Below are 12,492 nucleotides of genomic sequence, written 5' to 3' on the forward strand. Positions count from 1 at the left end.
AGAAGTGAAGCTATGCAGACAGTACTGAAGTCTCAAGCAGTCATCAGTATCAGAAACAGGCGTGAAACTCTTGGAATCGTCGGCATGAAATAATTTCTGGCAGTTTGGAAGCGCGTAGACGATGTCGTTTATAAATATCAGAAAAACCAGTGGTCCAAAAATGCTCCCTTGTGGTACTCCCGAATCATTAATGAAAGGCGCCGAAAACGAGCAGTTTATTTTAAACCTGCATTGTTCTGTTGATGAGGCAGCTCGACAACCATTGAACTAAAGCATTGTTAATTTCTCTCTAATTTTGCTGCAAGCACTTAGCATGAAGATTTCTCGGTAGTTTGTAACATCGCTTCTATCAGCCTTCTTATCAACAGGAAAAATTCCTTAAATAGTGTCTGATTTTGAATATCCTTGAATATTCAACATATCCTGTACCTTTATAAACCAGAACTAGTGTCAGGCAATTGAAATTGCAGCCATATAATATGTGTTTAAGTGGTTTTATCTTTTGTTCTATGTGTGAATAAAAATGGTCAAAGTTAAAGTTAGTGTTCCTACTCAAAATCCAACAATAATGTGTAAAATACGATGCAAAATACGAAAATTACGTACATTCTAGTAAAACACTAAAAATAGTACAGTTGTGTGTATCTAAATAGTATCTAAATATTAATATATAATGTCCGTGGCCCCATGGTCTTTCATTTGAGGGGACGGACTTCAAATCGGTCGGTAATTCTACTATGAAGGAATTTACCAAAAAAACTGATAAGTTTTGGACAATGCTAAGGAACATTCGAGTTGAATGTCTCGATAATAGATGGTTGGACCGGGATGAAATTTGATAAGTGAATCGAGATCGAGAAATCGTACATAATGCTGGTGGATCCAGCCAATTTTGTTACCAGCCGACTGTCCCGACAACTCCAGAGGGCTTGGGATTATTCCAACTAATAACAGAAACATACTCTCTCGTTTTGCCCAACAAAGCAGACACACCGAGGCTCATGCTGATTTCGTTGCATGGGACGACTAGCAAGCATGTCATGACCATCGCGATCTTCATCGCCAGACAATTGACTTACCAAAAGCTCGTTGAAAAACGGTCACCAATCCGGTCACACAAGCTGTGTGAGTATCAGCTCCAATCATCACAGTTGAGCACGCGGCGTAGACATGGATTTTGTTTCAGTCATGGGTTTTGTTGATAGTGTTAGTGATATATTTCAGCACTTGTTTGGATAGCAAGAAAAGGGGAGTCGTTTACATTTGGCTATGGAAATGTAATCTTCGTCACATCGTCGTATTTTGCGAGCATTATTTTCGTCAAGTCTCTCAAACGCACCTTATGCTCTAGATTGTGCTCTCCCCTGTTTCGATTCGGTGCTGAGGTGAAAATGTTGCTAGCGCAATGCACTAAAAATGATCCAAGTAATCATGCTTAGGGAACCATAAGTGTAAAGGTATAAACGATTCAATGTCTGGTGATACGTGTAGTAAGATAACGTCCGATAAATGAAATACACGTCAAACGAAATTATAAAAATAAAAGAAAGTGTTAAAACACGTTTAATAATGCATGAAAAATAAAAGATGCATTGCCTTGCAGGATGCATTCGAAATGAAATTTGAATGAATGGATCAATGAAACAAACCTCACGTTTCTAGGGCATACTTTTTGTGTTTATTGCAATAAAAAAAGTATTTTCAAACTTTTACTTCGATACCCTTACTCTGCGTTTTACTTCTCTCTTTGTTGAAGAATAACATTATTATTTGTTTGTTCCATGCACTACAGGTTAGGTATGGTAATTCTAAAAATCTACTTTAAACTATGCATTCTGATCTTTTTCGATCTTTTCATCGCATCAGATACAATTTTGACGGACCTCCTTGATCAATAACTCATTTTCGCCGGATAGTCACTCCTTGCTGCGGAGAAACGCTTCATAATAGGGTTGAACATATGACGGGCACGTTATTGAGTCGTTCGAATTGACGACTGTACCACGGGACCGGCCATCAACATTACAATCTGCATAAATTGTATAGCCTTGCATTTGAAAAGTTGTGCACATATGTATAAGTACGGCGCCTGTTTTACATATTCTTTAGCTATTTTTGTTAAGCTAAGGGCTTTCGTGGTCTATGTTCACTATCACGTGTAAGAACTTATTACCAATTAACTGCTGGTAGTAAGCAAAATGTCATTTTTAAGAACGGAAATACATTTGGTAACAATTATTAAACGTCCATTCGAATGCATTTGTTTCGTATTTCAATTAATGGATAAAATAAAAGCGTACTACTAACATAAAAAGGTCGATAAAGATCATCAGTTGATGATTCAGAACTCAATTCTCTACGAAACCAACAGAATTGCAAGCTGCTTGACACGTTCTTATGACGCAATAAGAAGACGAATAAGACGCAAATTATAAGACCGTTCTATTCTGCCAAACGTAACAAGAAATCAATGAATAAAATCAGATTTTCCAGTTTTCGAAAACAAAAATAACACTTCAGAATTTGCCAAACTCATTAGTAATCGCTTTACTCGTCAGATTGATTCTCAGGCAAATTATCTTTAATGGTGGTCATTCGGATGGTCAAAGACCCAATATCAAATCCTCTAGCAATCAAACATTGCCGCATGAAGAAACAGAAATTTTGAGCAGTCATGTGAAGCAGATTTCGACCCTCATCATCTACACTGTCCAGATCTGTTGTATGATCGAGAAGATACATGAATGCAGGCATCGACTTCTTGTGACAAACGTTTTTACCTTTCGGAAGTAATCTCATGATCATTGCGATGAGTCTGTTGGTGATGGTCATATTGGTCTTGAGATGAATGTATCTGAGCATAGAGACGTTTCCTTCATGAACTGAATAAGCCAGAGCAGCTTCGAGAATGTATCCATCATGCAGGATATTTTTTGCATCATATTCAGGCAACGGTAATCGAACGTTGCTAGATGAGAGTACACAACATACCTCAGGAGAAATATTGTCGTTCAGTGGTGGAATGATTGGACAATAGTCGCCAGGAATATCAGCTTTCTCGTTCATAGGAATGTTTTCTTGCATGCAAATCTGTTGAAAAACGGCTTTGAATGAGATAAGCTTGTTGTTTTGTATGGTATATTTGAGAGCAGAAATAAGTCCAGCGATGTTGTTCATTTGAGGTAGAGGAATACCACGATCTTCGATAAAATGAACTATTATTTTGTGAGCATTGTTTTCGAATGCTATCTTGAAGAAGCGAGTAAACTCTTGCTCAGAAATCCTAGAAGGATCGTTGATTTGCAATACAAATTGTTTGAATACTTTCAGGAAATCTTCAGCTATGCAAAACTCAAGCACTGTTTTAGAATCTAATTCTTCGTGACGAGAAAAGATGTCAATGTGCTGTTCGTTGAGTAAATAATCGACAACACGAATGTTAAGACGATTTGAAATAGGTTTGGAGCTTTCGGTTGATTGAAGATATTCTCCATAATACCCAATGCCAGTCAAGATATGACGCAAGTTGTTAGAAAGAATCTGTTGAAGAAGTATCTGTTCGTTGACTGTCGCTCCAGTTGATAAAACTCTTGGGACTGTATTCTCGTATCGTTCGGCGAATGCGTAATCCAAGGCACTCCATCCAAACAGATGGTCTGTTGTGTTAATGGACTTAATAGACATCGTATCGAGCAACAAGTTTACTATTTCTAAATATGGGTACGTAACTGCCAAGTGAAGCGGTAAACGAGCCACAGCATCTTTCACCAATGCAGCTGATGGATTATTTGTCAGTATCTCGTCTACTAGATCATCTGATCGATTTACAACAGCCATGTGAAGATCATTTTCTTTGCTTTGTCTAAAAATGATTCGATTGAATAAGTCACGCATTTGATACAATTCACCATTCCAATATGCCCACGAATGGAAGAAACTCTCGTTTCTCATGCGGTTCTTGTTATCGTTCATCCAGCAAGCCGCGAAGTACTCAGCAAGTATTCGATGAGTAAACTGAGGAATGTCATTTCGAACTTCTTTGATGAACATAGTCTTTTCATTGCTCTCAACTATGAGTTTCATACATTCCAATGCTTCCTGTTTTTCTAAATTATTCAACACCTTGGCTGCATTTTGTTTGTCAAGCAAAAACATCCATGCCAGCAAGCCGTATTGGTTTTTGGTTAACCGGAACGTATTGGTTGTGTCTTGAGCTCCATCAATTTGAATGGAGTAGTTCTCAGTCATCTCACATTCGTTCCTGTGTAGCATGTTATCCAACAAATCGAACCAAATCATGTTGCCATGTTTTAACAAATACTCCAAGGTTTTACCAGAGCGATTCTCTTCCTCATTCAAAACAATGTAATGAAACACATTCCAGCCATTTGATGCGTTTACATTAGCTAAGTTGCACCCATTGGAAGTCAAACAATGCATCATGAGGAAACAACCATTTTGAGCAGTCATGTGGAGCAGATTTCGACCCTCATCATCTACACTGCCCAGATCTGTTGTATGATCAAGAAGATACATGAATGCAGGCATCGATTTCTTGTGAAAAACGTTTGTACCTTTCGGAAGTAATCTCATGATCATTGCGATGAGTCTGTTGGTGATGGTCATATTGGTCTTGAGATGAATGTATCTGAGCATGGGGACGTTTCCTTCGTGAACTGAATAAGCCAGAGCAGCTTCGAGAACGTATCCATCATGCAGGATATCTTTTGCATCATATTCAGGAAACGGTATTCGAACGTTGCTAGAGGACAGTACACAACATACCTCAGGAGAAAGATCCCCGTTCAGTGGTGGAATGATTGGAGCACAATAGTCGTCAGGAATATCAGCTTCCTCGTTCATAGGAATGTTTTGATGGACACAGAGTTGCTGAAAGATGGCTTTGAATGAGATAAGCTTGTTGTTTTGTATGGTATATTTGAGAGCAGAAATAAGCCCAGCGATGTTGTTTATTTGGGTTAGAGGAATGTCGAGATCTTCGATAAAATGAACTATTATTTTGTGAGCATTGTTTTCGAATGCTAGCTTGAAGAAGTGATTAAACTCTTGCTCAGAAATCTTAGCAGGATCGTTGATTTGCAATACAAATTGTTTGAATACTTCCAGGAAATCTTCAGCTATGCAAAACTCAAGCACTGTTTTAGAATCTAATTCTTCGTGACGAGAAAAGATGTCAATGTGCTGTTCATTGGGAAAATAATCGACAACACGAATGTAAAGACGATTTGCAATTGGTTTGGAGCTTTCGTTTGACTGAAGCCATTTTCCGTAATGATGTAGCCCATACAACAATTGATACAAGTTGTTTGAATGTATCTGTTGAAGAAGTATATGTTCGTTGACTGTCGCTCCAGTTGATAATACTCTTGGAACTATATCTTTGTATCGTTCGGCGAATGCGTAATCCAAGGCACTCCATCCAAACAGACCATCTGTTGTGTTAATGGACTGAACAGACATCTTATCGAGCAACAAGTTTACTATTTCCAATGATGGGTACGTAACTGCCAAGTGAAGCGGCAATCGACCCACAGCATCTTTCACCAATGCAGCTGATGGATTATTTGTCAGTATCTCGCGAACTAGACCAAGTAATTGATTTACAACAGCCATGTGAAGATTATTTTCTTTGCTTTCTCTTAGAATGATTCGATTGAACAAGTCACGCATTTGATGCAGTTGACCATTCCAATATGACCACGAATGGAAGAAACTCTCGTTTCTCATACGATTCTTGTTATCGTTCATCCAACAAGCTGCAAAGTATTCAGCAAATATTCGATGAGTAAACTGAGGAATTTCATCATGGATTTGTGTAATGATTCCTGTTTTTTCAATGCCCTCACGTACTTCTTTTATGAAGTTATTTATTTGGATGTTTTCATTTGATGTCAACAGTACCCCTCTTTGCTTTTGGTCAAACATCACCTGCATAGCTAATAAAATGTGTCGTTTTTTAATTTGATCCCAAAACTTATCGTTTATTGCCTTTTGGTGAGGGTAGTCTAAGATGTATTCCGGTAATCCATTTTTGTGACTGCATAAAATTCTTAGTTTTTGATTGATGAAATTTTCGATAAGTGTTAAAAGATCTACATTTGCTTTATAAAACATCGCTTTTGGAATAGTACGGCGCCTTAAGTCCATGTTTTTTTGTGCTATTGGTAGATTTATAATGCATGCCATATTAAGAAATAAAGGTATACGCTTCAAATTTCCTAAATATTCTACTATCACGTAATAAAGGTAACCTAAAACCTTATCCCGCTTACTCACGTCGCATTGTTTATAACCTTCTAGTTCATGCATCAAATAATTGTGAACAAATTGCAGCTGATCGTGCTGTGATAAAAGCTTGAGATAATGCATTCTGCAGTTAGAAAATGTACTTTTTAACTGTTCCATGTAGTCGTACGGTCTAGTTGAGATGAACAGAGCTCGAATACCTTCCAATCTTGCAAGTCTTCCAAAGAATTGTACTACGAACTCTTTATAGAAAGGAGCAGTCTCGTCAAGCCCATCGAATAAGATAATCAGTTGGTTTTGGTTGAACTTCTGCTGGAAAACCTTCAGCTCGATCAACTGTGCGAATGTTAATTCTAACGTTTTTGTTTTACATGTATTTACATGTATTGGAAGTGTTCCGTTGACTATCGTCAATAGCTCTGCAGCATGATCAGCTTGGTCGCGGAACACATCCGTTGATTCAATCGAAAAGCTATAAACGTTAGGAACAAAATGGGTAAGGTGGATCAAACGGTAAAGAAATCGAACGATGGCGATATCATCAAGCAACTTAATGTCAGATTTTTGCCATCTTTTGTAATCGGTGCAATACTGTGAAGCATTCATTTGAATAACATACAGTGAAGGATCATCGATCGATAAAGCATATGTAAGCCATGTGAAATATGTTGACTTTCCTACTCCAGCTTCATCAAGTAAAAGATGTACTTTCGTTTCATCGTGCTGCTTGAAAACATCAGGAATCGCATATTGTACATCATCATTTGCGAATGAAACCGATGCGACCATTTGAGAAAACTCATCACTCTTGAACCGGATATTGTCAAGGAATATTTTTTGAAATTCGACCATATAATAGTAACCAAAGCTTTTCCCCTCTTCTTTTAAATCTTTTGCATTTTCTCCAACATATGGATCAACGGTGCGCGAAATATACCTTGGCTTGATTGCTTCAAAGTTCTGTTCCTTCGATTCAATATATTTAATGTGATCTAGTTCATAATAATTGTACAAGAACTTACACACGAAGCTTAAGCCATCATCATCATTTACAATACCATTCAGCGATATCGTGGTTCCGAAAAGATTCAATGTTGTTGTGCAATATTTTGCGTACAGCTTTTGTCTTGCCTTTTCGGTTAGATCACGTACGTAAAAACATTCTTCATCTGAGCGTGCTTTAAGTACTTCTTCGATTACTATAAACTTTATCTTATATTCTTTGGCATATCTTTGAATTTCTGGCAGTATCGATTTCTTCGACCGATCAATGGTCATTATAATGGTGTAAGAGATGGGATCTACTTCTGCAATGAACTCAAATAAACCACGGAGTACATCACGTATATCTTCCTCAAAATCACTCGCTGCATAGTGTATGAATAGTGCATTGCATTGAAGCAATGCAACGGTCTGGGATGCAACAAGGGAATACACTATGATATCCAATGTGGTATAATATTGGTAACGTTCATAAGCGGACTCATCGCTGAGAAACTCGTACAGTTCAGTGTGTTGAAGTCGATCTGATCGAACCACAATGTATCGATACATATATTGCCATCGACTAAGGTTACACTGTGATTCAATTTGGAATCTAGAAAGGTTATAATTCACTTTCATACTGATAAACTGTTGTTTCAAATAGTTCAAATCCATAGAAATAGGTTGGGACAAGCTCATCGAATCAAACAGTCGCATGAACATAATGTTATGCGCTGTCTTTCTATCGTCGACCCAGTGTGGCATTATTTCTAGAACACTGTTGTGTAGCTGGTCCCCGTTCAAGGATCCACAAACAAGCATAAACTCTTTGTAAAATTTCTGTATAACACGATTCACTTGATCGTAGAAAAATGATTCGTCGTGCGTGGAAGTCGGTGGAGCCTTTGTTTGAAAGAAGGACTTATCGATCATGAATTGCATCTCTTCCCAGTTCACGCAACTATCGTCACACTGCTTCGCTCTTATAAGCCTATCATATTCACTCTTAAGAACAGCTCGCAACTTCCCCAAGATTGATGATTCACATGCAGTTAGTAATCGTTGGCTTAGTTTAAACTTCCCTGTGCCTCCTTCTAGTTCCTCGACACACACAGAAATCAGATCGACGAATGCGTTTAACGAAGAATAATTCGATTTAATTTCTGTGTTGTAACGAACATGTAGTACGAGCATCTGTCCTAGCTTTTCTATACTTGCTTGCCGTAATGCATCAGTCAGAGCATGAAATTGTTCCTCAGAGCTGAAGCTGTAACACGTTGCTCCTATGGCGTCGCAAAAGGAAAGTATCTCGCTGCTGTCCTGTGGCCGTAATGTTAATTTTTGTTTCAATTTGTTGTCAATCGTTGCATTAGTGCACAGCAGGTATGTATGCGAACCTGTGCTCGATCTTTCATATCCTTCCAGGTACGAAATGAAGTACTTAGCGATTGAAAATGGCCCATTGGAGTTCCATTTCGTGAGCAGCGTTCCTTCCGTAATGGCTGGTCGCTCTTTTCGAGTTGGCGTGTACGGATGGTTTGGATGTATTTTTTTCGATTTCGTTGGCTTTTCGGATGGATATTTATGTTTAGCTTGTATGTAGACAGTACCTTCCGGTATCGTTGGCGATGTGTAGCGAAACACCAGGTCGTCGAACTTTCCTGCATCTGGAACCTCCATCTTCAACTCAAATTGGGGCAACTTTCCTTGGCGGTGCAATGCGAATGCCCGGAAAAGAATGATAATCGTCAATCGAATGTGGTAAACGGCGCCTTGTAAGGGGGATCTTTTGTCATTGGTAGGGGCCATATTTCGTTGCTGAAAGCAATGTAAAATAAACATATTACGGCTGCAGCTTAAGGTTGAATGATAAAAGATCTGTTAATTTCGTTTTATATGGAAACGTATCTTTACCTTTGATAAAGATGAGTAGCTTCCTAAAACTATCAAAATGATAGCCTCGGTAAAATTTCCGCGAGACCTTGGTCCTCAAAAAAACGTGATGAAAGCTGACTTGTTGAAATTTTGTAGAACCAGTTGTACAGATGTTTCCATTGGATTGTTTTGTACTTTATCCTACGATATTTGACAATATAAAATACAATAAGTTATGTGCAAAACGTTTTTTACTTGATTAACATTGACACAAATTAAGGGTTGAAATTTAATCCTAGTCCTAAAAGATACTAATTTTTATCATAAATAATAAATGAATCGATCCCGTCGTACAATCGTCAACTCGTAGAACTTAATACCGTACCCGCCATGGGTTCAAGCTTCATATGAACCGTCCCCCCGTAGGTTCCTTGAATAACTCCTAATTTAAGAGGACGACTGACCATGAGATGAATGATTGAAAGTAGTTCATAATTCTATTGCTATACACATGCTCATGCTGTTGTTCTAGTGGTGGAGTGGTACATAATTACGAAACACGTACTTTTGTTCATAAAGTTCCGTTGCTTTCGTCTGATGTTAGCTAAACAAGCCTGGGGCAGATGGTAAAGCTATCACCCTCTATGATTTTGCATATTTTATGTATGTCTCAATTACTATAAAATTATGAGAAACCAATAATACTCTCTGCAAAATTATTCTGATATTTGAATAGGTTAATCCGGACCGTAGAGCGCTTGGCCTAGGTTATGTAATACGCAGATAACCACCCAAAATAGTCGATGGGCCAATAATATCTTGTATCAAATGATTTTAGCTTCATATAAGCTAATATTGGCAAGTTACGTGGTCATTTTGCTTTAAAATGACATCCGCTTTTCAATGGACCGCGTACATTTCATGCCTTTTATCACATTTATGCATGGTGTTCCGAGATTTTAAAAGATATCTGTCCAAGGTGCCGCAAAGTCAGATAATAGGTGAAAATATGAGGTGTCCGACTTTAGGCTGTATGTGTTTTTGATCATCCAGTCAAGTTTCATCCGTTAAAATATTCATCCGTATGTTTTAGCTACTACAATTTCTAGTTCTTTGCAATAACCACATGTGTTGCCCAAAGAATTCGCACAATTTTTGTTTGTGAAACTAATTTTCTTCTTCCGTTTGTTGGGAATGGCGCAGATAGCTTTTGATGATGCAGCAATATCGAATACAATTGTCAAATGTTATTCTACTTTCAATATCTCAATCTCGTCATACCTTCTCATAATAATCATCCTTCATACGCGAAATTTGGACAAAAAATTATTGTGAAGCGTTTCGCAGGCCATTTCAATGAAAAACCATCACAAAACAACTCGTCGTTTTCCTCAACCGTTCCTCCCCTGCTGGTCATGTTAGGTAATACAAGCGTCACGGGTGTCCCGATCATAGCCATTTATTCAAATATGTTTGAGTACAGTTCCCAGAACTGCAATTCATCTTTGAAAACTTCACCTACTACAGGTGTTTTTCAAATTGGATAGAGAAGTAATGTCTCAAAAGAGCTTTCGATGTGTCCTGTTGATGGTGAGTGACTACACGAGCTTAAAAAGTCACATCTAAAAACACTTCACATCGAAAAACTCGTGGTTCAACGCTCAATTTCAATCCCACAGCCATTTACTTACACAGTGCTGTTTGGGATGGTTTTATCAACGTTATCGAATCAAAAATCTAGGAAAACTTCACTCACAAATAAGAACTCACTCTTCACACATCAATTCTGGTTCATTCGTCAATCATTCATATCACGCATTGTTTTTCCATGTTTACACAGAACTACAGTTTTACTTGCACACGAAAAATTGAGAAATTGACAATCATTTCAAGAATTCAGTCCTTAGTAACACTTGAATAGCAATTGCTCATTCACGTTCACAAACTAGGTGTGTACACTTCAACGGTTGGTATGAAACTTAACGCTTCTTTCGACCGTCTTTGGCTGATTAGGTTACAAAATGTATCTAAAATTCGTAGAATATCGTTATCTGGTGTTTGCACCATAGATTACTGATAATCCCACCCGAGCGAATTTATAAAACTAGATTAAAGGATAACAGCGATAACGCTCGAACCTCTGATCACACAGTGATGAGCACGCATAAAATAAGCTTCGTAACTAGCGTAACATAACTGGTCAAAGTTTGATTCCATTATCGTTGTACCATTGAAACACGTACATGCTACATATAGCTACAGTCAGTTAACTAGATCTGACTCAACACATAATTGGATGAGATTGGATAGTCATGAGATTTCATGTACAGTTAAGTTATTATGCATCCTGTCATTTAAATGATCGCAAAAAAACTTCCCATTGCATGCATCCCTGAGTTTATCAGGGGTACTCATGATATGGCGATACTTTCCTGACTATTTCTTAGTCGCATCTCAAAATAGCTTAAAACAGTGCCGAAAATGTCATTAAACTAATTATAAAAAATCTCGACTGAAGCAAAGTGAATGTCAGCGTCATGTTCTCAACTGTGATGATCAGAGGTGAGAATCAAACAGTTGTTGAGGCCAATCACATGCTTGATGACATTTTTTCTTTATGATAATCACGACATTCTTGGAACATTCTTGGCGAGTGCTTCCAAGCAACAAAATGAGCATGATTGCTCGCTCTGTGTGTTTTGATGATCTGTTGGGGGTAGAATGATAAAACATTTGTGCAAAAACGCATGCTCATTATGTTGCTTGGGACCACACGAACGCACGGCTTATCTTCCATGACTGGTTGCACAAAATGTCATCAAGCGTGTGATGGTCGCAACAACTGTTTTAGTCTCACTTCTGCTCATCATAGTAGAGCTCGTGACGCTGACAGGATTTCGTTTCAGTCAGGATTTTTGATACTGATTATCAAAATTGCATGAGTACATGACGCTGTCAGGGATTTTGTTTTAGTCAGAAATTTGTATGACATTGACAGTAACATTTTGCATTTTGCACTGCAGACAACGTCATCAGCAACGAAATCTGAGGATATATTATGCGGGGAATCTTGCATACTATGGGCTTCACCATCTATAGAAATCCACAAGATTTTGTATTTTTACGATTTTTAGGAGCTCAAATTTAATGCCATTAGCTACCCAACACATCCATAGGCTCTAGTAAAGCTTTGAATTACAAAACTGCCCAATGGTAGACCGTACGTATGGCAGCAAACCACGGTACCTTACCATTCGGGTACCAAATGCCAAGCCGCATTAGAGCGGAATTCACCACATGTAGCCTCCTAATTGCCCAGAAGCATCTCTCATGCCTTTGTGAAATAATATCAAAACAAACAGGGTT

At 38.1% G+C, this 12,492-nt stretch overlaps 1 protein-coding gene across 2 annotated transcripts; it reads right to left on the reverse strand.

The window, feature by feature from the left end:
• Window positions 1–2,097: 2,097 nt before the first annotated feature.
• Window positions 2,098–12,424, reverse strand: LOC133393955 (uncharacterized). Of its 2 annotated transcripts, none has more exons than XM_061661397.1 (3): window positions 10,897–12,424; window positions 9,166–9,327; window positions 2,098–9,069 (listed from the first exon to the last, which is right to left on the reverse strand). In XM_061661397.1, exon 3 carries the CDS (start codon window positions 9,058–9,060, stop codon window positions 2,548–2,550), a length of 6,513 nt encoding a protein of 2,170 aa, XP_061517381.1. In that variant the 5' UTR covers window positions 9,061–9,069; window positions 9,166–9,327; window positions 10,897–12,424; the 3' UTR covers window positions 2,098–2,547. The 2 variants fall into 2 exon arrangements, with proteins under 2 accessions (XP_061517381.1, XP_061517380.1); XM_061661396.1 differs by having other exon boundaries at window positions 10,818–12,424.
• Between the last annotated feature and the right edge of the window lie 68 nt (window positions 12,425–12,492).

The sequence above is a fragment of the Anopheles gambiae genome, chromosome 3, assembly GCF_943734735.2.
Source record: "Anopheles gambiae chromosome 3, idAnoGambNW_F1_1, whole genome shotgun sequence".
In the NCBI taxonomy this organism is placed as follows: domain Eukaryota; kingdom Metazoa; phylum Arthropoda; class Insecta; order Diptera; family Culicidae; genus Anopheles; species Anopheles gambiae.

Excerpts from the sequence above, each read along its gene's own strand:
- LOC133393955 (XM_061661397.1), bottom strand. The coding sequence starts at position 9,060 with ATGGCCCCTACCAATGACAAAAGATCCCCCTTACAAGGCGCCGTTTAC.